The sequence below is a fragment of the Bombyx mandarina genome, chromosome 07 (assembly GCF_030267445.1).
Source record: "Bombyx mandarina strain Sakado chromosome 07, ASM3026744v2".
In the NCBI taxonomy this organism is placed as follows: Eukaryota; Metazoa; Arthropoda; class Insecta; order Lepidoptera; family Bombycidae; genus Bombyx; species Bombyx mandarina.
The window spans coordinates 6837620-6863718 of record NC_143214.1 but is presented as its reverse complement, the minus strand read 5'-3'; the positions used below and the strand labels follow the sequence as shown (position 1 = coordinate 6863718).

At 36.7% G+C, this 26099-nt stretch overlaps 1 protein-coding gene across 1 annotated transcript in view; it reads right to left on the bottom strand.

Annotated features, from left to right (window-relative positions):
* Window positions 1-5341: 5341 nt before the first annotated feature.
* Window positions 5342-26099, bottom strand: part of kmr (pleckstrin homology domain-containing family A member kramer) — a 70089-nt gene continuing 49331 nt past the window's right edge. Inside the window, exons 10-24 of the mRNA XM_089728926.1 lie at window positions 22423-25593; window positions 21876-22102; window positions 21453-21572; window positions 21137-21313; window positions 20457-20701; window positions 19897-20054; window positions 19419-19561; window positions 17596-17716; window positions 16744-16866; window positions 15135-15347; window positions 13369-14066; window positions 11976-12152; window positions 11333-11428; window positions 10052-10148; window positions 5342-8665 (exon numbers count right to left, since the gene is read on the bottom strand). Coding sequence (XP_089585052.1) covers window positions 8556-8665; window positions 10052-10148; window positions 11333-11428; window positions 11976-12152; window positions 13369-14066; window positions 15135-15347; window positions 16744-16866; window positions 17596-17716; window positions 19419-19561; window positions 19897-20054; window positions 20457-20701; window positions 21137-21313; window positions 21453-21572; window positions 21876-22102; window positions 22423-25593 — 5876 coding nt within the window. The 3' untranslated portion in view covers window positions 5342-8555. The remainder of the gene's footprint in view (window positions 8666-10051; window positions 10149-11332; window positions 11429-11975; window positions 12153-13368; window positions 14067-15134; window positions 15348-16743; window positions 16867-17595; window positions 17717-19418; window positions 19562-19896; window positions 20055-20456; window positions 20702-21136; window positions 21314-21452; window positions 21573-21875; window positions 22103-22422; window positions 25594-26099) is intronic.

The window sequence follows — 26099 nt, the reverse complement described above, 5'->3', positions numbered from 1 at the left end:
TATCGTCTGATTTTTCCGTGGGTGCGTATGCCTGAATTATAGAAATGTCTAGTCCTCCAAAATTCATTTGAAGTAACGCTACTCGCTCCGAAATGCCAGTAAAGTTAGTTATATTATTTTTCCATGCCTTTTTTATTAGAAATCCGACTCCATACGATCCCTTTGTTTCTCCTATATAGCAGAAAACATAGTCTGAATACTCTTTTATGTGGCAGCTTCGTAGGTGGCAGCCCATTTTTCTAGTTTCTGAGAGTCCTAGTATGTCGCATTTTATATCTTTCAATGCATTATTGAGTTTGTATGTTGTATTGATGACAAAGACCTGAAATTATAAGTTCCAATTTTTATACAATTCTTAGAGTCTTTGTTCAGTTTAGTGGTTTTTTTGTTTTTGTGGTTTTCCTGGAGGGTTGTGGTCGTACTCTTCCACGGGGACCAGCCGGCTTGGAAGATGATTCTAAAGTAATAATCTACAAAAATATATTTCATTTGCTTTATGCTATATGTACGGGAAAAAAATACTAAAGCAAAAGTATCTAAATTTGAACTTATTTAAAACAACAACCAATAAACAAATCAAACATAACCTTATAACAAAGACCTCATGGACATAAGTGCGAAATACCAGAGCAAAATTTTAATTTCGTAATTATAATATCTAGTTAATAACCCGTATGTAGAAAACCCGTAACATAAACTGTCAACATTGCTACGTACGAAACAAAATCTCTTAATGTGCCATCTAGATAAGAGACTATATATTTAATTTTGTTAATTTGAATAGCAATAATAGAAAATATTATCAACACCCTCAATTCGAATGTACTGGTGTAAATTTTTAACAGCTAATTTCTTCAAATGCTTTGTCACTAATCGTTTTTAAAACAAGGACATTTTATATTGAACGCTTCCTAACCAGTCGTAATCGCCACGATGCAACGCCTTCGTGTAGAATCAATGCACAGAAATATCCGATTGTACATAAAATATAATTCCACAGTGGAAGTGATAGTTGCAAGGGGTAAACTTCAAAATTTTTGGTAGCAGTATCTGTCGCGATACAATCAGATGTAAAGTTTGAAAGAAAGAAAAAGAAAGCCACTATTACTAGAATTATACTATGAATACCTCGAAACTTTTCTATCAGTTCCTCAAAGGCGTCCTTCTTATCGGGAAGTGGGCGTCTATGGGTTCTGTCAGACATAGAACTCATCTCCTAGTAAAAATATTTCGAAAAAAACTACAAAAACTGAGTAAAATTCAATGTCAAACTGTAAATTTCGAAAAATTCAGTTGTATCACAAATTTACATAGGCTATTTTGACTCATGTGTTATTTTTCTTTTACCGGCTATCATCTTCCGCAAGAAAACAATTCTTTGTAAAACAATTAGTCTCATGACCTGGTTGATACTCGGAGACATTCTAATAAATCCATTTATAACATTTCCCTCTTTCGAGATCATTAACCATCTGATTGGACCGTAAAACTGAGATGTGAAATACTATAATTACTTCTGTGAGTTATATTTTTATCGTAATGAATTTCATCTGAATATATCGTGTCCAATACTCCAAGCTGCCAAGTTATTCAATTTAATAAAAGCTTAGTAAAATTATCATTAGAATTTTTTTGTTTAGTGTGAATTCACTACTTAGTATAAAACAAAGTCGCTTTCTCGGTCCCTATATCCCTATGTATGCTTAAATCTTTAAGACTACCCAACAGATTTTGATGCGGTTTTTTTTAATAGATAGGGTGATTGAAGAGGAAGGTTTATATATATAATAACATCCATTAAATAATAGCGAAATCAATAATAAATTACAGTTTCCGAAGCGAAGTGAGGGCGGGTCGCTAGTATTAAATATGATGAAAAAAATTCAGGAATAGCGATTGATAATCAATTGATTATGAAACTACCAGGACGTTAAGTTTTAAATTCATATAACTTCATAATTAACTTAGATATCCCGTAGACACAGACCACAGAGTTTCTAGCAGGATCTTCTCAATAGGTCACAATTCCGATTCAGTGGTAGATTCTGCGACATAGTGTTTCAGGTTAAGCCCGTGAGCTCACCTACCAGTCCGTGAGTAGTCAGTGAATTAATTAGGGCCAATTAGATAGGGCAAAAAGATAACTTAGAGATTTTATGTGGGTCCGTTCCTGCCTACTTATAAAAATGAAGTCTGCTTTAATATGTTTTATCTATTATAGTAAAAATTCTACACGTGAAGTGATGTAAGCTTTATAACTTAAGAACGTGCGAAGCTCCACAAATTTTATTGTAAATTATATATTAAAATAAAAATTTATTATAAATGTTTTATATATATTAAATTTATTTCATTATTTATAATAAAGTATTTTTTATGGTAAAGTATTATTATAATATAGCCTATTCGTCTAAAATATGTTAAATGTAATAAATTTAGAAGCTTCTAAGGAAATTGTAGAGCTCAATATTTCGAAAAAAAATTAGGCAAAAACAGTGGTCAATGCAGAAATCAGCAAACAAGACTTAACAACGGTATCGTGTTCAAAGAAAAATGACAGGCTCAAATTCACAATAGCCTGATACCCCTGCAAGTAGCACTGAATCGAATCGAGAATAAAGAATGTGGGTCGTCATAATATTGTGACCTCAAATGTTTATTTATTTGTATTGCATTTATCTCATTTCCAGATTTATAACTATATAGTTTTATATTTTTTTATTATTTATTGCTTAAATGAGTGGACGAGCTCACAGCCCACCTGGTGTTAAGTGGTTACTGGAACCCATAGACATCTACAACGTAAATGCGCCACCCACCTTGAGATATTAGTTCTAAGGTCTCAGTATAGTTACAACGGCTACCCTTCAAACCGAAACGCAATACTGCTTCACGGCAGAAATAGGCGGGGTGGTGGTACCTACCTGTGCGGACTCACAAGAGGTCTGACCGCCAGTAATATTTAAATAATAGATAAAATTATTAGTAGTTATAATTTGGAAAACGAAAATACTACTTACATATATGTATAAGGTACTACTCGGACTTCATAGAGGATGGACATACATCAAACATTAGTTATGTCTATAGTATCAGGTGCCGGGAGCACACTTTCCGAGACTTGAAAAAAAAACCACTACACACCTAATCTAACCTTACAAAATAAGCCACTGAGTTTCTCGCCGAGTCTTCTCAGTAGGTCGCGATTCCGATCCGGTAGTAATTATTCAACGAAGCACTGCTCTTGCTAGAACTAATGTTAGCAATTCTATCAGCTCTCTGAGCTCATCTACTGGTCCATGCGTAGTTGGAATACCCCCTTGCTACCAACGAATAGATAGAAAAAAGTACAAAATATTTTATTTTTATTTTTAAGCTATTGCATAGATTTTATCGCGGGCTTTGAGCACGGCGATTGAATCAAGAAATTCCATAACGAAAATTACCTGACACCCCCTCTACGCCTACTATGTAGCTCGCGTTCAACACATTCACACGTTGCGCTTGTGTAGTGTCTGTGAATAAGCGCGCGGCGTGACGTCGCACTGCCGCATGCACATAATGAAAAGTCTGCCCAACTCTCCCTCGCGCGGTCTAGGTTATGAGTGTGAAGGGGACAGTTAATGTTTTGCTTTTGTTAATGTTTATAAATATAGCGTGGTCTTATTTTATTGTTGTTATAATATTAAATTATTATTGTCGATTTATAATTGCATAAGTTGATAAAAAATGCTATGCAATAGCTATACCGCGGCAGTCTCCGAGTGCCACACGTGTTTTTTATTATTATTTAATTTCCTATTATTTTTGCAGAATCGTACAAATTTTCGTTCAAAATAATAAATTAAATCGTCATGACAGAATACATTATCATTGATTATACCGTTATAATAGCTTTGAAATAGCCAAACACTTTCCAATATCCTAATTTAAGACAAAGGAGACTCGATCTTAAATCCTATTGATCTAAATCCATTGACATTTAAAGGTTATTGTCTCTTCAAGTATCTGCGATCTCCATATAACGGAAGGAAGACTGGCATTGAACGCCTCACAATCGTACGCACGGCGGTAGTACAGGCACGTGGATCGAATCGCAATTGTTGATCAGCGCGTCGGACAAAAGAATATTGACAATATTGTAGCACTGCTAATTACAGTTTACACGAAGACGTTGTTGATTGATCGCCCATCTTATTTGATCTTCATAATCTTGTACTTTTGGCCTCGAATTCTTTGATATATTTACGTATCTTATTGCTTTATTTGCTGGAGTTCGTAATGTACTTACATCAACTATATTCTGCTTTATTTTCTTCGAGGATATATTGCGTTTTGATAGTGTAAAGCTAAGTTTTAAAAAAAAATATAAATAATTTAAAAAAAACTAGTAGGTGAGCTGACGGGGCTCAAACCTGACGATGTTGCCAGCACTAACCATAGCAAGAGCTTCTTCGCAGCTCTTATTCTGCTTCGCAGAGTCTACCGCCGAATCGGAAACGCAACCCACTGAGGAGATCCGGTGAGAAACTCAGTGGGCTGTGTCTGTGGGTTAATTTACTCGCCGAGCCCTTCGTCGCAAGCGACGGGTTCGACGAGAACGATGGCCGGTGCTTGGTACCTAAAAGCACCGTTAGTGGATTGGGAGGATCCGAAATGACACGTTTTGGGCGACGTCGACTATTTACTACATAATAACATGTAACCCTCCTACATCACGGTATTTTACAACACGGTTCCACTCTAACACTAAAACAAAAATCCCCCAAAGCCCGCTTATGATACTTATAATACAACACGATAACCAAATTTTTGTTTAAAATTATTGAGTAAACTACATTATGCACCATGAGCACACAATAATTGGGATTAACCAAAACTTTATTGCTTATTTTTTATATTTAATAGGTAAAAAAATTACATACAAGCAGAGTTGTTGTTAAATTAAAAAAAAATACTCACCCTTTTGTACCTACTAGTTTGTAATCTCATATAACACGGTTTCATACAACACGGGACTTTGTAGGTATGTATCTAACGTGTTATAGAAGAATTACTCTGTAATGTAATTGAATGCCAGAACTTTAAGGCAGTTTGTGAATTTATTATGCGGAAGCCTTAGTTTCCCTTATAGTTTCATAAAATAAGTAATAGTTAATATTAGTTTCTTTTATGTAAGAAGTCCTCGTTAGTACCGCAAAGTATTTAGCTAAAATAAATTGCGGAATTCATTATTTCTAGGGGCCTTGGTATTCACTTTACACCAGGACCTCAGTCATAAGCAACTTTACCAACTTTTGAAAAAAAAAACCGATGAAATTTTGATAAATGAAAAACACAGTTTTTTCCTAGGATTACTTTTATTTTCAGATGTGAACAACATACGCACTATAATTACAAGATCTACTATAGAATAGGATAGTATTATTATAAAATAATATGCACAATTCCCTGTAGGTACTTACATAACAACTCATTTAAGGCCAAGTCAACTGTTCTGGGTACGTTTTATACAAATTATTTTTGAACATATTAATTAGCATTTAATTAAATTTTCAACATGGCTAACGGCACATTTAAGTTTTTTTTATTTTTATTTTCGACAATTCTTATTAGTTTAATACAAGCCTACAGAAATGTTGATAGTATTAATGAACATATTAAACTTTTTAAGGCAAACAATAACTTAAAACGTCCGTAACAAACGCGTCAGCCTTCTAAATTTGATTACATTTGACAAGTCTTATAGTTTTCTACTGATAAATATAATACAAGCTTATAATTTATTGAAAAGACAGTTAATAGGTTTTTACGTACTTTATATCGTTATAATAGACATTTAATTGACTACATATTTTATGAACAAAACCTATAATGTATCGGCTATTCGTATCATTAAAGTTTTATCTAAATAAGTTCCCTATAAAATTGATAAATTCTACTAATTACAGATTATATAGGCTCCTTCAAATTTTTTAGGACCGTCATAGACTTATTCTATGGCACAGATTAAAAATGTATTTAAAAAAAAACTTACAAAGTAACGTGATATTTAGTTGATTTTAAATACTGTTCTGTACATTCGGTGGTATCTCCAAATATCCTTTGTATTGCGTATTAAAAAAAAACTATTGATTGATTAAAAATAAATTAGTTAATAAGTATCTTCTACATTAAGCTCAGGTTGAACGTATCGATGGAACTTTTTGGCGGGAACACGCAAGGAGCAAACTTATGTGAATTATTTTATTTTGTTTATTTAGTATTTTTTCACATTTAATTATGTAATTACGGTGGTTTATTAACTATTTAGCATTTGTGAAAGGGCACAGATGTGAAAAAATGAAACAAAGCTGCTAAACGTAGCTTCTCGGGCTCTTCCAAAAAGTCCGCAGACAAAGTCTCAGTAAATAACCACCGTTTTACTGAGATCTTATCTCATCCCATCTCATCTCGTTTCGTGTAATTTTATCCCGATTGATTACACAAATAAATCAACCACATCTCATTTTGCTTCATTCCATATTTCCTACTATAACAGAAATTATGAACATAAAAGACTTGACGTAAAGGACTCATTACCAGGCCATAAAATATTCAAAAAAAACACGATGAGATATAAGATTCTAACTCGGGATTATTAAAAATTACATCCTTTACCTTATTAGTAAAATTGGGGTATTATATCACACAATTAAACAGATTCAATGAAACCTGTTCAAAAAAATTTAATGTATAAAATACACGTATGAAAATCAATTACGTTACCGATCTAAACAATATTGTATAGCACAAGAAAATAATTTACTTCTAACATAATATTATTTTACAAAACAAAGAAAATACTAAAACGCATTCAACATTCGCTTTCATTTAAGGAAACAATTACTTTAATTATTATGGCATTTAAAAAAAAAACATTTGTAATATTACTATAACCACCACATACATCAAATTCTACTTTTATTAGAAGACCTTTGCGAGGAGATCTCGCTGTTCCATAGCAAATAATAATCGATATATACGGTTCAGAGTTTAAGTATTACTTCGTATGTACTAGAAGTTAATACATTATTTTTTATTCGTTACTTTTTTTTATTGCTTAGATGGGTGGACGAGCTCACAGCTCACCTGGTGTTAAGTGGTTACTGGAAGTGGTAAATATAATTAACGACCAATCATTTAAATTATACAACTCACTGGTACTCATACGTAGGTATTTCGCATTATTTCATTTCCTAGGGATTGAACGGCGTTCGTGGTCAAATACAATAAATCCAGTGACACGCAATAAAAATCGTAACGATATAATTCCGTGAATTATAATCACAAATTCTAAGTCTTTTGCTATTCATTGCAACTTTTGTCATCGGAAGCAACTACTTGGGGGAAGAAATTTACCAAAAGAATTCGATGAATTAGTAAGCTATCATCATAAGCTTCTATAGGAATGTAGTACGTTGAGCAAACATTAAAAAAGTCAATTCCTTCAAAATCAGCGCATCACTATATGTTTGATTTTGATTGGCAACTTTATAACCTATCTGAAGTTTAAGCAATTACATACATTTCTTTATGAACATTCAAATTGTATTTTTTTCTTTTGAGAAATGAAATAGGCGAGACTTGGTGTTTCTGAAATGTGGTTTTCGAGTGTATATACATAAGTAATTTTTTAATTAAATATGTAGCTTTTTACATCTTGTAGATAAGGCCTTATGTTAAGTACGTCTCTACGAATAAATGACATATATTTGACCAGTTTCTCAATCAAGAGTATTTGATTTCTTAAATTGACATAAAAATATTGATATATAAATGATTACTAGATTACGGTAGAAGGTACTATTATTATTACCAACATTTTCGGTCACATCTAATGCGATCCATACAACAGTTGTTTCCTGAGACGATATATAATATTATGATAAAATACGATACGTTGTATTCAGAAGCCGGTGCATTAATACCTATACTAAATCATTAATTGATTGATTACACTGTTCGATATAACTATAAAGCTCAGGCTTCATTGCAAGCGTGTATACGTTATAGACACATAGAAATGTGTGAGTAAATTTATACGATTCACGATGTTCTATATCCCACTGAGCGCTAAAAATTCATACCAGATCAAAAAGGATCAACACAGATGAATAAAATTAAGAAATGGTAATATTTAAATTAGAGATTTGGGAATTATGTTCGTTTATTTTAAGTTCAACACTCATAGATATACGTTGATACCTTTAAACGAGCAATTCTTGTATATTAATATATATATAATCTGAATCTCGGAAACGGCTCCAACGATTTTCATAAAATTTAGAATACAGGGATTTCGGGGGCGATAAATCGATCTAGCTACGATTTATTTTCAGAAAATGTTGTTTTATTCGTGTTTTCAATAATCAACTCTTCCCGACATCTATTGGCGAATAATAATACTATTTTTTTTAATTGAGGGCAACTAACCAAGATGGCGTTATCAAAAAAAAATCGGTCATCGTCTAGTATACGTTGATTTGAAAGATTTATTAATATTCTGTGGGTTTTTATGTGAAAAAGTTGTCGCGCTGTTGATATATCGGTAGTTCGACGTCCGGCGAACGATCCTCCGCCTCTGGGTCACTCTGATTTAGCGGCAGCTCCTCCAACGCTTTCACTATCACGAAAACACAACGCTAATTTACACGAAATCAATTGACACACATCAACAAACAAACACACGTTATTAATATCGACGCTTGAAAGGCAAACGTGACTAAGCGACAATGCGTGAACTTTACAGTAGACTAATTTAAAGTTGAAATACCTGAAAACAAAATCTATTTCAATGAATCTAGCTGTAGGATTGTAATGATTTTAATAGACCTAGAAATATGTTTTTTTCGCGTATCGAATATCGTTATTGCCTATCATTTATGTACAAAGCAGTTATTGTCGCTTAGTCACGTTTGCCTTTCAAGCGTCGATATGCAAATAAAACCAGGCAACTACGCGGATTAAAAAACAAACAAAAAAAGAGTTTTAATAGAAAACTACTCACACAAAATGCGCAAAAGGCTATCATGCTGCGACTCCGCATTTCAGATTTCTTCGAAGGACCGTCCGTCCGGTTTCAGCCAATCGTTTAGAATATTTAGTCGAGTGTAATGTGAACTATAGGGATGTGGTGAGAGGATGTGCATTTTTATGTTATAATATATCATGTTCGGGTGTAAAGCCTATCAATTGTTTGAGGCGGACGGCCCTTGTTCCGAGTTGTTTCCTGCAGAGAACGTTACAAAAGACATCAAGCGGAACTTCGTTACATGCGGACACACGTGAAGTTAGTCACGTCAAACACTTACAAGAATTACCAAATCGATTTTTTTTTATTTTGTTGCTTAGATGGGTGAACGAGCTCAGAGCCCACCTGGTGTTAAGCGGTTACTGGAGCCCATGGACATCTACAACGTAAATGCGCCACCCACCTTGAGGTATAAGTTCTAAGGTCTCAGTATAGTTACAACGGCTATTTATGTACCGGTCGATTTATGTACCTGCGTGTTAAATCACAAAGCGATCTTTAATGAGTTTTACCGCAACAGCCTGTCAATTCAAAGTACGTTTTACTTGACAATATCATATTTATTCTCTATAAATTATTAGAAATTGCACGTCTTAATATCTTTTATGACGTCATATTTGTTAATAGATATTTATCGTTGCGTAATCTTTGGTAATTCTCATAAACCACACGAACAAAATGTATAATTAAAAAGTGCGAAAAAGTTCAAACAGTATTAATTAATAAAAAATGAAAAAATACGACTGTACTCTGCATCATTACAGGCCACATAGCAAATTCCATATTCAATAGGTACATCAAATCGAAACGTGAAACATAGTACTGAGTAACATAGAAAATAGTATTAATCAATCAAAAACGTACGTTAACTTCTAGAATTTAAAGTCTAATTGAAATTAACAAAAAGGAGGGATCCAATTTAATATACCGCTAATCGAAAACAAAACAATATTAAGGGCATGACAGACTCAGTCTTACCGGCGATAATTTTGCTCATCTCGGTGACCTGCTTGGCGAGGATCTGGTTCATCTGCAGTAGATGCTCGCGGCGCCGCTTTTCCTCCGGCTGGGGGCTCTGACGGCACAGGGAGCGTGTTTTTTTTCCCCCTACCTTTTTTTTCCTACCTAAGCTGATAGCCTTGAGAGGCTATTTCAGCGTAACCTTAACTAGTAGGTGAGCTCACGGGGCTCAAACCGGAGTGATGCTAACACTGACCGTAGCAGTGCTTCGCAGAATCTACCACCGGATCGGAACCGCGATCCACCTAATCGTTGATAGCCTAAAGGTCTATTTCAACTACTACCAGTAAGGGTAGGTGAGCTCACGGACTCAACCTGAGAGAATTGCTAACACTAGCTCTAGCAGGAGCAGTGCTTCGCTGATTCTACCACCGGATCGGAATCGCGACTCATTGAGAAGATCCGGCGAGAAACTCAATGGGTAACACGTAGGATTGCAAATATACACACTGTCAACATTAAAAGCAGCCATACGGGCCACACTTGTATTCGTTTCTATGATCGATTCATGTCAAAACTAACTTCTATCTAGTAATAAATGACATCTAGTAATAATTTACGGTACTTCATTTTCATATACATTTATTTAAGAATCAAAATACATGACTGTTAATGCGAAATATGTTCGCGATAAACGTTTTTTGCTAAAATCTTTATTAGTCAATTCAACAAATACAAGTGTTACTTAACACATAATATAATGCCTTGTCATATTTTTCAGATTCACTACTCCTCGTCAGCCATAAGTAGCTGGCACTTTTTTATTTATTTAATATATACTTATTCCTTTTATATGAAATATAGCCAAAACATTGTAATTAGACTTTTGTAGTACTAACAGGGCACTATACGTGTGTAAAGATAATGATTGAACTAAATACAGAACATACAAATATATTAAGATGATACTCAAAAATAATGTACTAGTTCTAACTAAATAAAAAGTTGATCGTGCAAAACGACTAGTTCATACATAGATAGCAACAATGAAAGCGGAGCATGATGCAAACAACGAAATAGGCAAAGAGAAATATTTTACATTAGTATAATGGAATTGTCAGTTGATGTTCGAGAATGTTCGAGAAATTGTGACCGTTAGATACAAAAATGAATTTGCCACATAATAAATGTTATGTAATAAGGTTAACTGAATTGATTTAGTAATTACAATGATTTGAAATTATTCATTTTTAGACGGGCTTATCGAGTAGATAATACTGTGAGTTGATTTATGCAAACCTTGCTCTGATCTGCAGACGTACTGGTCAACATCTTCTTGATCGATTCAACTTTCTCTTGTCTCTTCTGCTGTTCTTCCGGAGACAGCTCTGGTGGCTAATCGCAAAAAAATAAGTATATACCACGTGTATTAATGCTATCCTTTTTAGTAATTTAAAATACACTTTAGTTTTAAAAGAAACCAAAAATTCGTCCTAGTGCAAACGGTTTTACTCCCAATAAATACTTAATTCGCGCTGTATAATTCATTTTTTATTTAAGGTAGCTGTATATTTGAATATGTGTAGCTTTTACCTTGGGCAAGTAAACAATTTTATGTGGAAGAAAAATTTTTTTTTTTAAGTATTATGGTTTTTTTTCTTGTTTGAATGGTTGGACAAGCTCACAGCCTACTTGGTGTTAAGTGATTACTAGAGTACATAGACATCTACAACGTAAATGCCGCCACCCACCTTGAGATATAAGTTCTAAGGTCCCAAGTATAGTTACAACGGCTGCCCCACCCTTCAAACCGAAAAGCATTACTGCTTCACGGTAGAAATAGGCAGGGTGGTGGTACCCACCCGCGCGGACTCACAAGAGGTCCTACCACCAGTAAATATATATGTAAATGTTGGGGATTCTTCGTGTGTCAATTTGTTACCTTTTCTGGGATATATCTCTCGGGAATGACGATCTTCTGCGGCGCGGCTAGCAGCTGGTCGATGGTGTTGTCGGCCCGGCGCAGGTCGCGCGGCGGCAGCGCCGAGCGCACCACGTCCGGCGCCGCCCCGCGCAGCGCGCGCTCCATGTCCGCGTCGTCCACCGACCGCGCCATCGTCTGCACCGCATCATACACTTTCTTTTTTCCTACCTAAGCTGATAGCCTTGAGAGGCTATAGCTGCTTTCAGACTACGCTATACCATATAGTATAGCAAACTATACTTAGCCAATAATATATAGTACAGTACAGTATGAACGTGTCCATAAGAATGTATGGTGTATGATATTGTTGTGCTATGAGCTATTATACTATACTAGCTGTACTCGTCCGCTTCGCTGGGCATTTAAAATTAACATTACTATTTCTCGTCCCCACAAAGATTCTCATCATTAACGCCCCCGCAACTGGTGTAGGGAGTCCAACACTCATAAATATTAGCCTATCCATTAAGTACATGTATTTTCTACATGGATACCAAGTTTTAAGTCAATCGGATGCATGGTTCCGTAGTTATAACGGAACATCCGTAAAAATCACTGTAGATTTATATATTAGTATAGATACTATTATATTATAGCGTAGTCTGAAAGCGGCTTAATTCAGCGTAACTGAGCCTATACTTAGCTTAATTGATTTTATATTTTGAACGATTTATAAACATGACGTATTCTATCAGTTTAAAAAAAGAAAGTCTCTTTTAGTCTAGGAAAGGATAACACACTCTTTCCGTCTCTTTTCAATGAAGCGCTTACCTTAAAGCTACATATTTTGAATTAAGACATTTCAATTCTAAAGGTGTGATTGAAAAAAAACAGAAAACTTTAAGTTTCTTGCAGATTCTGTACAGTTGAAAAAACCGAAACAATGGTAGATTATTATAAAAGCACCTGTAATGACCTTATTAAAAAACACTGTTTCGGAAAACAATTCATTTCTTTATTTAATCTATTAATGAATTAATTTTGCTGTTTCAGTAATACACAAAAACTATACAGATATTAATTTTTTTATCTCATAATGAAAACATCAAGTTCACGTTTTTTTTTTATTGCTTAGAGGTGGTGGGTGGACGTGCTCACAGGCCACCTGATGTTAAGTGGTTACTGGAGCCCATAGACATCTACAACGTAAATGCGCTACCCACCTCGAGATATAAGTTCTATGGTCTCAGTATAGTTACAACGGCTGCCCCACCCTTCAAACCGAAACGCATTACTGCTTCACGGCAGAAATAGGCGGGGCGGTGGTACCTACCCGTGCGGACTCACAAGAGGCCCTACCACCAGTAAAAACCACCATTATAAAGGAAGCAACTTAATCGCATATACTTACGTCTTGATTGGGAGTATCTTTGGGTATTTCATAGAGAGTCTTCGCGCTGAGGTGATGAGGCGCGGTGTTGTGCCGCCTCTTCTCTTTCGGCACTTGTCTTCTGTGCAACGAACCGTTCTTAGGGGCATCCGAAGACATCTCCGTGATGATCTGCTTGGCCGCCTCACTTTTGAATATAGGGGACAGCTCCATATTGGACCTGGTCAGGCTGACGATGCTACTGGTCTTCGACAGCGGATCGTTGGTCAACGTTCTAGAACTATCCGTGGGACTGTTCAGGTACTGAGTCGAAAGAGAAATGGTCCTGTCGTAACCGGAACGATCGTAGCTTTTGTTGTAGCTGCTGCTCAGCGAGGAGATGTCGCGGGAATAATCGTAATTTGACAAAGACGGACTTGACACGTATTTGGGACTGAGGTCTGGGTTTTTGTCACTGGATCGAACGTGCGGCGCGGGTTGGGGCCTGGTGTAGTAGTTGTCGTATTTGTATTCGGTTCGCGGGACTGAGGCAGCCCTCGAGTAGTTGGTTGGCTGCGCGAGCTCCTCCTCGAGTAACTGCTCGATGTTGGCCGTAACATTGTTGGGCCAATCCGACATTGGCTGTAAGGAACGTTCGCGGTCGCGTTGGCGTCTTTCGCTCTCACGTTTGACGATGCGTACCGTTTTGATTTCCTGCTTCTCGACGTTGGATAGGTTTGCTGGAACAAAACACATCTTATACTTCGATACTTGTGCTAAATTAATTCGTTTACTAAAGCAGGGATCGCCTTACCAAACAGATATGATATTTAACCCGACACTGCAGAGATGCATGCCTTTCAGCTTAAGGAGCTTTAGTAAATATAATTCGTGTTTCGACTTCGTCTCTTAAATTGGACGAGGGCATTCAAGTTGTGATATCTAAGAGTTTCTTTCTCTTCGAGTAGCTCATTAATTGCTGTTCAGCTTAATAAGCCTAACTAAGCGTTTTCTTGGAGAGTTCTCGCTACTTTCGAGGATCAATGGTACAGTGATTAGTGTTAGTAATATCCGTGTGAAGTTATTCAGACGCTTGGTCGATTCACTTTACAGTCTCCTCAATATCTATCACCTCCTTCTATCTGTCCAGTTACTGTTCCCCCTGGGGCATATGGTGGATAATCTCTAAGCCTCTTTCAGTTGATTAAATTTGGACAACCATGAACTCCGGTGACCACTTAACAGTAAGTAACAAAAAAACGTAAACGATATTTTAGTTGTTAAATTTGAAAATATACATATTAGATTTGTACTTTTTTTTTCTCTTTTTTGGCATGGCAACATTTTGACTCTGTATGTGTGGACAGTATGCGAATCGTACCAAACTCAATCCCTGCGCTTGCTATCCTAGCATCCGATTCTAATCGGAACATAGGAGGAAGGTAGGTGATGTGATCAAGAGATACCGCTCTCAAAAGCCGGGACTGGTGCAGTGTTAACCTAATCCCAGACACTGCTATATCAAGGATAGTCCACCGAACTACAACTACCCTAAGTTGCGGGACGCATCATGCGGGTCATGTCTGGGAGACATGAATTACAGAAGCTCATAATTTTGGGTCGCATAGAAGCCAAGCGCGCCGTGGGCAGAACACCACCCAGATGGTCAGATCTGGTTAAGAAAGTGGTTGAGGGTAGTCTATAACATGCAGTCCATGTCATCCATGATCGAACGATGAAGAAGAAGAGAGTCTTGTTTACTCTAACCTGACGAATAAAAACGCTAAATAAAGTCAAATAAAATTTACCGAAGCCTCCGTGCATGTCGTCATTCTGCGGTGACGTCACATCTAGCGTGGGTACTCCCGTGTCCACATATAAGGGCGTGACCACATGGTTGGGGTCGTAGTATCCCGGAGGCAGTAGGGGGCTCTCGTATTCGTAATCTGAATGGCCGTGGTCGATCGTGTGTCCAGTGTCTAAATTGGTCTCTTGCCATGACGACATAGACCGGTTTTTACCTGTGATCGAGGAAATCTTATATCAATAAATTAGCTCGTATATCTGTTTAATCTTGTTAAATATCTAATAACATTTGGAGTACGTATTTATCCAAAGCTATCCAAAGTTATCCAAAGCGACGGTGAACTGGATCGTACTGTGAGGCACAGAATTGACGCAGGATGGATGAAATGGCGGCAGGTCACGGGCACCATATGTGACTCGCACATCCCTCTTCCCCTAAAAGGGAAGATATATAAGACCTTAATAAGGCCTGCCGTCTTGTATGGATGAGCTTGTTGGACAACGAAAGTGGCGGATGAAAGGCGATTGCATGCAGCAGAGATGCGAATGTTGCGATGGATGTGTGGAGTAACGAGAATGGATAGAATACGGAATGAATATGTTAGAGGAAGTCTGAAAGTGGCACCAGTGACAGAGAAGCTGAGGAGTGCACGTTTGGGATGGTATGGACATGTGATGAGACGAAATGAAAATGAGGTTGTTAAGAGAGTGTTAACTATGAATGTGGAAGGATTTAGAGGAAGAGGTAGACCTAAGAAGAAATGGATGGATTGTGTGAAAGACGATATGGGTAGGAGGGGAGTGAGCGAAGAAATGGTATATGATAGAAGAGTATGGAAGGAGAAAACATGTTGCGCCGACCCCAGCTGACTGGGAAAAGGGCAGGATAATGATATGATTTGGAGTACGTATTTACTGACACTCTATTCGATCTGCAGATAGAATTCTTTTTTACTGAACGAATCATTGCTCCCATGTGGATCTTGAAGGTTATATTAACAGAGACACAACTTCTTTTTTTAAAGAATGAGCTATTACTGGTGGCTCAAAAGCCTTTCCAGTTTCACCAGGACTGGTGGGCGAGCAAGGGCTCAGCCAGGAGGGGTGGAGCTAACAGCTACTCCGCTTCCGGAGAAGATCTAACAACTCAAGAGCAGCTGCTTCGCGAATGAATCTACTACCGGATCGGAATCACGACCCACTCAGAAACTCCGGCGAGAAACTCAGCGAGCTGATGCATGGGTTAGGTTGCGAAATCTTTGCCGAGTTTTACGAGTACGCTCATACAACTATATATTAACATGAGTTTCCTTATATCATCATCATCATTGCCCTATAGCAGTCCACTACTGGACATGGCCTCTCCAATCGCACGCTATTGAGCATGATCCTCAGCTTCTCCCATGTAGCTTTGGCTAGCGGACATTGATGGTACGATTTAATTTCACAACTTTAATTTTTTTTATTGCCATTGTAGGCTGATGGTGAGTGGTTACCGTCGCCCATGGACTTCAGCAATGCCAGGGGCGGAGCCAAGCCGCTCCCTACCAATTTTAAAGGAGTGTTGCCTGGTTTCGAGTACGGCAGTATTGAATAGTAACGAATGCTTACCAGGGTTAGAGTCCTGCGTGCTCTGCAATGCTTGAGATTGTTGTGTGAGATGTCTGACGGCTCTACTCAACTCTTGCCGCTGTCGCTGTAGAGCTGACACTAGTTGCTGGACTCTGGTCACTTCTGTGGAAATCATTATTAATTATTCACCACTAAACTATTAACACAGAACAAGGATTTCTCAATACTCAACGCGAAAAAAGTCTGAAGTGACTCGAAGGAGTATTGTAATAAAAGCGAATTATATTCTTACCTTGATATATGAGCAACAGACCCCATTAAAAGAGCGTCTACGTGTAATGAGGACCTAATATTAAATATCAAATCAAGCATTCAAAGCCGTTCAAGGCCATTTATGGAACATTCGTGTCAAAATGAATATTTGTGTAGATGGTCTGCTTTCTTGGTGATTTTGAATAAATGGCGGACTAATTTTTTTTTTATTGCTTAGATGGGTGAACGAGCTCAGAGCCCACTTGGTGTTAAGTGGTTAGTGGAGCCCATAGACATCTACAATATAAACGCATCATCCATCTTGAGATATAAGTTCTAAGGTCTCGGTACAGTTACAACGGCTGCCCCGCCCTTCAAACCGAATCGCATTACTGCTTCACGGCAGAAATATACGGGGTGGTGGTACCTACCCGTGCGGGCTCACAAGAGGTCCCTACCACCAGTAAGTGAATTTGATTTGTTGAATAATATATTTTGATTTGTTGAATAATATATTTTGAGTTGTTAAATGATATATTCTGAGTTTTTAAATGATATATTTTGAGTTGTTAAATGATATATTTTGATTTGTTAAATGATATATTTTGAGTTATTAAATGATATATTTAGGAAGCATACCGTCTTCAAGCATCGCAGTGGGGTGCGCGGGCGCCGAGGCCCGGCGAGCCTGCAGCGCGCGTCGGAGCTGGTGTAACTCTCGTTCGAGACGCGCATTATCGGCCACTGTTTGTTCCAGTTTCTGTCAAATACAATAAACACGCTTACAAAATTTATTAAAATAAACATAATAGGTTAAGGACATTTTTATTTATTTATTGCTTATATGGGTGGACGAGCTCACAGCCCACCTGGTGTTAAGTGGTTACTGGAGCCCATAGACATCCACAACGTAAATGCGCCACCCACCTTGAGATATAAGTTCTAAGGTCTCAAGTATAGTTACAACGGCTACCCCACTCTTCAAACCGAAACGCATTACTGCTTCACGGCAGAAATAGGCAAGGTGGTGGTACCTACCCGGGCGGACTCACAAGAGGTCCTAGCACCAGTAAAAAATTACATTCATACAGTTACAGATTCGAATGTAGTTTCACCCTTGAAACGGAACGACAAATAAACCCAGGGCTTGCTTATTTCCAAATACCTACGTGTAAAATGCACAAATTTCCAATCCTTTGTTATTATTATCTACTATATTTACTTAAAATCCTATTAATTTTTTATTTAATTTTTAAAAACACTATACATGAAAATAGATTGACGCTGATGGCGGTGTCTATGACACAAGCCACCGGTGGTTAGGACTCCAGAGTGAGGAACCTCCTCACAATACGTACTGGGCCCCTAACCCAGCTATTAACGAAACTTTTCGCAATCAAACCATGTACCGTCACAACTATTGGAACAATTTGGTCGTATCAACATGCCACATGGCGGTAGTCTCGTGATTCAGGGCTAAATATTTTTTAACTACGCCCTTTTCTGCCTTCACGATACTCTCGTCATGAGGAATGGTGAAATCAACCAACACTGCTCGACACGCAGACCGATCTATTATCACAATATCAGCAGGCTTACTATTGGCAACAATATATCTATTTGTGATAATAGATCGGTCCCAGTAGAGCGTAACATGACCATTTTCAAGAACTGGTTGAGCCTGGTATTGGTATAAGGTATTACCATTATTGAACCGGAATAAATAATAAAGACTACTTGCACTAAAGGACCCAGGCCTGTCTTACCGGGCACTGGCTAAAGGGCTACTCATACCGTAGCAGTTTGGAGCACAAATACAAACCTTCACTATTGACGTGCATTTCAATTTAATTTAAGAGCTTCTAATGTTTAAACTCCTAAAGTAGGAAATGCTAAAACGATCCCTTACCAAGGATTGAATTTTAAATTTTTGGTACGTAATACCTTACATATTATGTGTGTAGTTCTCATATTTATAGTGTCACTTCGTTTATTAGACGCTTTCGATTTAGTGCGCATACCCATATGATATTAGGCAAAATGTATTGTGATACTACCGTAAGTGTACCAATAATTTTATAATCTTTGAAAAACTGAGTCTCTGATATCTCAGTTTCCGAAAAACAGTATTTGAACCGTAGAAATACTATAGAAGAGTGGCCCGGTATTTTCCCCTTTGGCATTTCATATAATTTAAATTTATCAAGTAGAAAATTTCACTAAGAGTGCCTACCTTGTTAATTAATAACTGTATCTGCCTACTTAGGATTGTTTGTGCAAAATTATGTTATAATAAACATAAATAAATAAAAACTATCTCCACTTGTTTTCTTATTAGTTAAAAGATATAACAATAATTAAAAGGATATAAAGAAATCAAGAGTTAATAATCAAATAGAATTTAAGTACAAAATAATATAAACAAAAATAAGTGCATGAATATAGACGAAAACCTTATAAACCTTAGAATTGTGCGCCAACATCGCGTGTACTCTGGCCAGCTCAGCTTCCAAGTCTTCGCCTGGAACCGCCTTCGATCGACCCGGACCGCCATTTCCTTCATAAACATTATTAACTTTGTGAGTCTGCACGTTATCACGGACACCTGAAACATTCAAATAATACTACTATACTTATGACTCAAATAACTCTACTGGTGGTGGAAACTCTTGTGAGTCCGCACGGGTAGAAATTACAAATCGCTTCCCAAACCTCTACACAACGCCCCCTTTTTTCTGAGACTCTTGCCGCCCCCCTTTAGATCTATAGCGCCCACAAGGGAGCGTTATCGGCCACTTTGGGAAAGAAATTTTAAAGCGACGCCTTCATACTCGTGTGGGTGTTGTTAAAATAACGTGAGCTTATAAATGAATTTCACCTGTAAAATTAAAAGTTTCAACGGCAATTCAAGAAAGATCAGATTTTATATAGTTTACTGACCCGATAGCAAATTCTCAATAGTATCTTTATTTGACTTGAATCCTTGCAGTATATCGGCTTCGTGTGCCAGTTCCTGTTCCAGCGACCACAATTCTGCTACCCTCGCTCTTGCTGCTTCTGTTTCAAGGGGCTTGCCTGCAGCCACACTCTCTAACCATCTACAGAAAGATCAGATATTGAAATGTTTCATTATATGGAATGTTTAGGTTTTTATTGTCTTTTTTTTTTCCTTTTTTTATATTATTGTATAACATCTTTCAAGTTCTTCAATCCATTGGCATTTTTACTAGTTATTGAATGCTTAAGTTATACTGTTTTGAACTAAATAATTTTTCAACAAGGTTTAATTTTCATCTTTTAAATAAAAGCTTTTATACTATAATATGCTACGTTAGAATCTACCACATAGATATTTGAAAAAATCTTGTAGCTTCAATTATCTCATTTCTTCATGGTGATTTGAGACCAATATATTATAATTTCTCAGTACTGTTTAAATTTCAGTGTTTTGAGCGTATTTGAAGGTAACAATAATAAAATAATCTACGAATTTCAATTACCTTTGTTGTTCTAAAGCGTGTTCGGCCAAAACTTTTTGTCTCAGTCTCTGGTTCCTTTCCAGCCGTTCTATAGTAGATCCCGGTCTGTTATACAATGAGCCCAGCTTTACCATATTATCCACTAGCTGGACCAAAGGTTTGCTTTTTTCATATTGATGTTCCAATTCCATCAATTGCATTTTGAGTTGTTCCAACCTTTTCAGACTCTCGTCTCGTTCTGCGGCTTTCAAAGAGCTCAAACATTCCTATTAAACAATATGATTTGAAACATTACCAGAGTTTTTCTTTCCTCTAATTGAATTCAAACAAAAGAGCATGCAATGAAATGAAATGAATGAAAATGTTAAAAGGCATCCACGTCAGTAATAGGTTAGTAGTGTAATTATTTAATTTTATTGTTTAATTGTATATTGTAAATAAAATTATTTCCGTACATTATAAATTAGATCAGTTTTTGTTATCGTGTTGTTTTGTCGTATAGTTGTAAGGAACATTGTGTACAAATTCAGCACTTTATCTTGTTTGGTAGTGCGCACATGGCTTATGTTGCAAGCCAGATTTTGTCTCTTTTTACTTAACTTTTTATGTATCTTTTTAGTTTGTGATGTGTATTGTGTGCATAATAAATAAATAAAAATAAAATGCAAAACCATAAGCAAATGAAAAACAAACATAAGCACCTCGATACTACTAATTTGTGCACAACACTGTTCTATAGCTCGATGCGTTGCTGCGTGACGTCTTCTTAACTGTATCAACAGCAACACCAGCTCTTCGTGTGTGCGACCAAGCAATTCACCAGCGGTTGGTATTTCACCAAATTGATCTATTTGACCATGTTGCTGAACACCTCTTTGCTAAGAGACAAACAATAAACAAATACATTCGCTACCCTACAAACTAAAGAGGATGAAATCTACAGAAAACAAAACAAAAAAACAAAAACAAAATGCCAATCAAAGCCAAAATATACAAAACAAATTTTCGTATGCATACCATTTCGTTGTTCTCGTTATTCCTTCGAACCCTTGGGCTAACAGCACTAATTGGCTGTTGAGAAGCTCTAGATGGTGATCTTGTCATTGCCCATGAATCCTCAGTAGCCAATGCATATAACTATAAACATGAAAAAGTTCTTTGACTCTTTTCTTAGATCGTAGCGGCTCAAAGAGAAAGTTTTTGTCTGTCTGTCGTAACACAAAACTGTAGTGTTCAAAGTGTAAGACTTTTGCTACTCATCAGGATTTTCAATATTATTATTATTATTTTTTTTTTATTGCCTTTGTAGGCAGACGGGCATACGGCCCACCTGATGGTGAGTGGTTACCGTCGCCCATGGACTTCAGCAATGCAAGGGGCAGAGCCAAGCCGCTGCCTACACAATATTGTCCGTGTTAGCATTAATGAACAAAAACTTACATTTTGCTGCGAAGTCGACATCTGTTGGGAGCCGTAGGCATCAGCAGGTGGTTTATCTTCCACCCATCTCACCCTTGGACTCACAGCGCGTACGGGTATATTAGTATCTCTGTTATTTCTTCCAATTGAAGTATTACTTCCGACAAAAGCTTTCTTTGACAATGCTTGTTGATTATTTGAACTGTTATTCATTCGTTGTTCTAAGTTATTTGACATTGTCATAGAAGCTGGAAAAACAGTAAAATTAAAACAATTTCTTTGGTAAGTTAAACATGAATTTTAACTCAATTAATAATTTAAATGCTTGTAACATGATAAAGTGTCGTAGCTTTGTTAGTATTCAAACCAAAAATTAAAGAGTGCGAAATTTATTTACAATAATTTATAGGCATGCTAAATTTGCTGTACACCTTATCTTGTTTAAGCCTCTTTCTCTTAAATATGATTTTATACTTCGTATTTACATATATAATTAAATGACCTAGCTTTGCAGAAAATTAAAATAAATTTCAAACTTACATAATGTATTTTACGCGACTGTAATGTTAGAGGATACCTTCGCGGCCTGCATTATCAGTTCCGGTATCCGAATTACGAGCTACTTCGCCTGTGTCCAAACGCGCGTCAATATTACGCACACGCCCTGCTACCCGTTTCATGAGACCACTCGACATCAAATCCCATTGCCTAAGCTTTTCCCTATCTATTTCAAACCTTTTTTTATTTTGCTCAACAGCTGTAGCACGGTTTTCTATTGCTAATTGTTCATAAACACCTTCATCCAAATCTTCTTCAGGTAGTTCTGCGTTTTCTGCTAGACTGACATACACATCGTTGTCGTTTATTTTTTGCTGTTTTTGGTTTGTTATAATTTTTGGACCGCCAGTAGCAGTTCGTGCATGAAAAGTATAATTAACGTATGTTACATTACGAGTAATTTTAGTTGTGTTTTTTTGTATTCTTTTCAAACTATTCGTTACATACGAATCTAAGCTGTTACGTTGAGTTGTATTTGCATCTGGTTGTACAGTATCTAAATCATCCATTGAACGAGCATGTCTATGTGATACCCTCCTCAAATTATCTCTCCATACAGAATCCTCATCCCAATGTTTTTCGCCGTGGCACAACACATTTTCGTAAGGAATATTATCAGCTTCCGCATCATAATACACTGTATTTGATGAATTTTCACTACAATGTGACGACATGCTGGTCGATGAGAGTTTTATCAATGAACTAGGGTCAACAGCAGCGGTTGATTTATTTGCAATGCTTTCTGCATTACTTAAATTACTTTTGCAACCCAAAGTCGATATTAAACTCATTGATTCTGATATTTTTGAATGTTTTCTCGCAGTCGACTCATAGATATTTTTCACATCAATTTCCGGATCCTTGTCAGCAGCACTCAAAAATTCTACTGAGACGCTTCTTGCACTTGCGACCAGATCAAAAGACTGATCTGAGATCATAACTTGATTTTTTCGAATTGGATTATGGATGTGCGAAATTTCGGTTTTCTTAAGTAAGGGACCTCGACGCCGCTGATTGTTCAATTTTCGATGTAGGTTGGTATTTTTCAGATAGTGAGATGTAGGCAGAATATTAACATGCTCTTGTGATGAAAGATCCGAATAGTAATAAGGTGCACTCTGTTCTGTTGAACTCTCACGACTATGGAACCCTGTTGATGAAGAGGAGGCATTACGATCGTGATTAGATCGAAGTACTGATTTTTCGTTTTCAAATTCCTTGATTTTATTTAATGTTTCATCGTGATTTAGATTTTTTGCTAAATCTTCTTCCTCGTTGTATTGTTTGCTGTAGTAAGATATTGGTGCTTTAGTTATACTCGTAGAACTGCACGGGCTTTGTGATCGTGAAGATGAAGGAATCTGACCACCGATGTTCCTAACTGGAGTACTAGAGCATCGAGTGTGTATATTACTTTGGAAAGCTGCTTGAACCGCGTTGTCTTTTATAAAAGAAACGTCATTTGTTGGGACCGTTTCTTGAGCGTTTCCCGTGTATTTTCTATTTGTACTAGTACAAGGCTGTAAATTGTCAAGATATTTATCCAAATCTACGTTCACATTTATCTGACTGCTAACTGGAAACTCATTTTCGACTAATTCAAAAAGTGAATCATCTGAAAGCGGCCGTCTTTTGTTCATCATTTCCACGTCGTTACATTTGTGAGGATTTCTAAAATCTATTGCTAAATCACTTTCATTTAAGCTGTTCACTTCTGAAGATGCACTTGACGGTATTACTTCAAACTTACTACTTATGTCTGATTCTAACGACAACCTAGACGATCCTTTTTCTGCATTAAAGCTTCTTAACGAATCTGTATCAATACTGCTTGATTGATAACAGTAATCCGTATCTTTTAATAAAGAAGCTTGGGAGCTTGTTACCTTATTCCTCTCAGACAACAAGGTAGCTCTATTGTGACGAACTTTCTCCCCTCTCGACAACGTGTCGTGAATAGAGGTAGGACTACCATATATCATTAAAGATGTTGTTTTTCTTTTAAGGGTACTCATTTTTTGTTTCTCGGTAGTTAACATTTTCAATATAGAATTATCATTTGACATATTAGACTGGTCGAGCTTTTCTAAAATATACTTAGAAAGGGCATCGTCCGATAGTTCATCGCAAGGAGGTGACGAACTCGGTAAAGGAGGATAATTCTGCTCATTTTCAGTTACATCTTGTACGTCTAGGACGGAATTGCTCCCACTCAAGTAATAGGAAGCTGGACGAAATGTATCCGAAATACTAAATCGATTAAAAGGAGTTCCGAGGGAGGTGTCCGTTAATGTTTCAATTTCTGCGTCAGAACCATCGACTTCTCCAGTCTTTTTCGCCATTTTGGAAGCTCTTTTCAATGTTTGCTCCTTTGTGTCAGCAAAATTAGAAGCCACATCCGAAGGTAATTTTAAAGAGACTGGGCTATTTTCTTTTGCGTCGTAATCACGTACATTAGTTAGTTCCATATATACCGGTTCCATTATTTTTTCGTTATTGACACAGACAACTTCATACGTTTGCGTGTCTTCGTTTTCACTTCCGATATTCATTTCCACATATGGATTATCTTCATTATTGTGAGGATTGGAAACACGAAGTTCGCTTAAACAGGGAAATGTAGTTTGAGGTAGTTCAGTCGTTGACATTTTTCGTGGACTCATCGGCAAATAATGGCTTTCTCCGAAACACACTGGCGTTATTGTTCTATGTGCATTTTCTTCTTTTGTATCATTCGAAATATCGCCTTCTATTGCTATAGCTTTAGAAACTTCACATTCTGATTCCAACAATACTTCATCTAAGTCATTATCTGTATACTCTTCTTGAGTTTCCGATTCTGCTTCACTCTCGTGTGTTTCATAACCGTTTTCCTTTTCATCTAAACTACTTACATCGTTTTCATTGTTTTGTAAGTGATCAGTTTCTTCATAATCATTTTCTTCATTTAATTTAATGTTTGGTAGTGAAATCGTACATAGTATATTTTCATATATATTCTCGGGACTGTCTCCATAATTAGTTATATTTTGACCGTCGCCACTATAATTTTCATGATGAGTATCACAGGGCGCATGCAGTACTATTGATTGCATAGCATTTGGACTCGTTACATTCACTTTGTGAGACCTTCCTGCCTGCACTTCACTGGGTTTTTGCAGATCAGTGCCCGGTGTTCCCTCTGAGGTGCAAAATTGAAACCTACAGTTATTTTCTATGAATAACTGATTTTTATTATTGAATTGCATTCGTTTTTATTCCCATCACAGTTTGTTAGTGCTGTATATTTCGACTGTTAGATAGTTAAGTTCTACTGACGTTGTAAATAACAATGACGGACCCATCACCGGTAATAAATACAATGTTAGTGGCTCAGTAACCCCACAGGCAGGAAGGTCCCTCTCCGCAAAGCTAAATCCTTTAACTACAGTACATAATAATATACATATTTAATAATAGAACGGTTAAATTGAAAAAATATGATCTTATCTATTTGGTATTATAACGCTGATATTATTATATTAATTTGATATTATAAAAACATTTGTGTGTTGCTACACTATTAGATGAATCAAGGTATATAATGTATATTTATTATTTATGTTTTAACATTACTATGACACATTAATATTACTATCAGCAGCATTTTTGACTGAATGGATACGTCACATGCTTCTTCTATGAAAA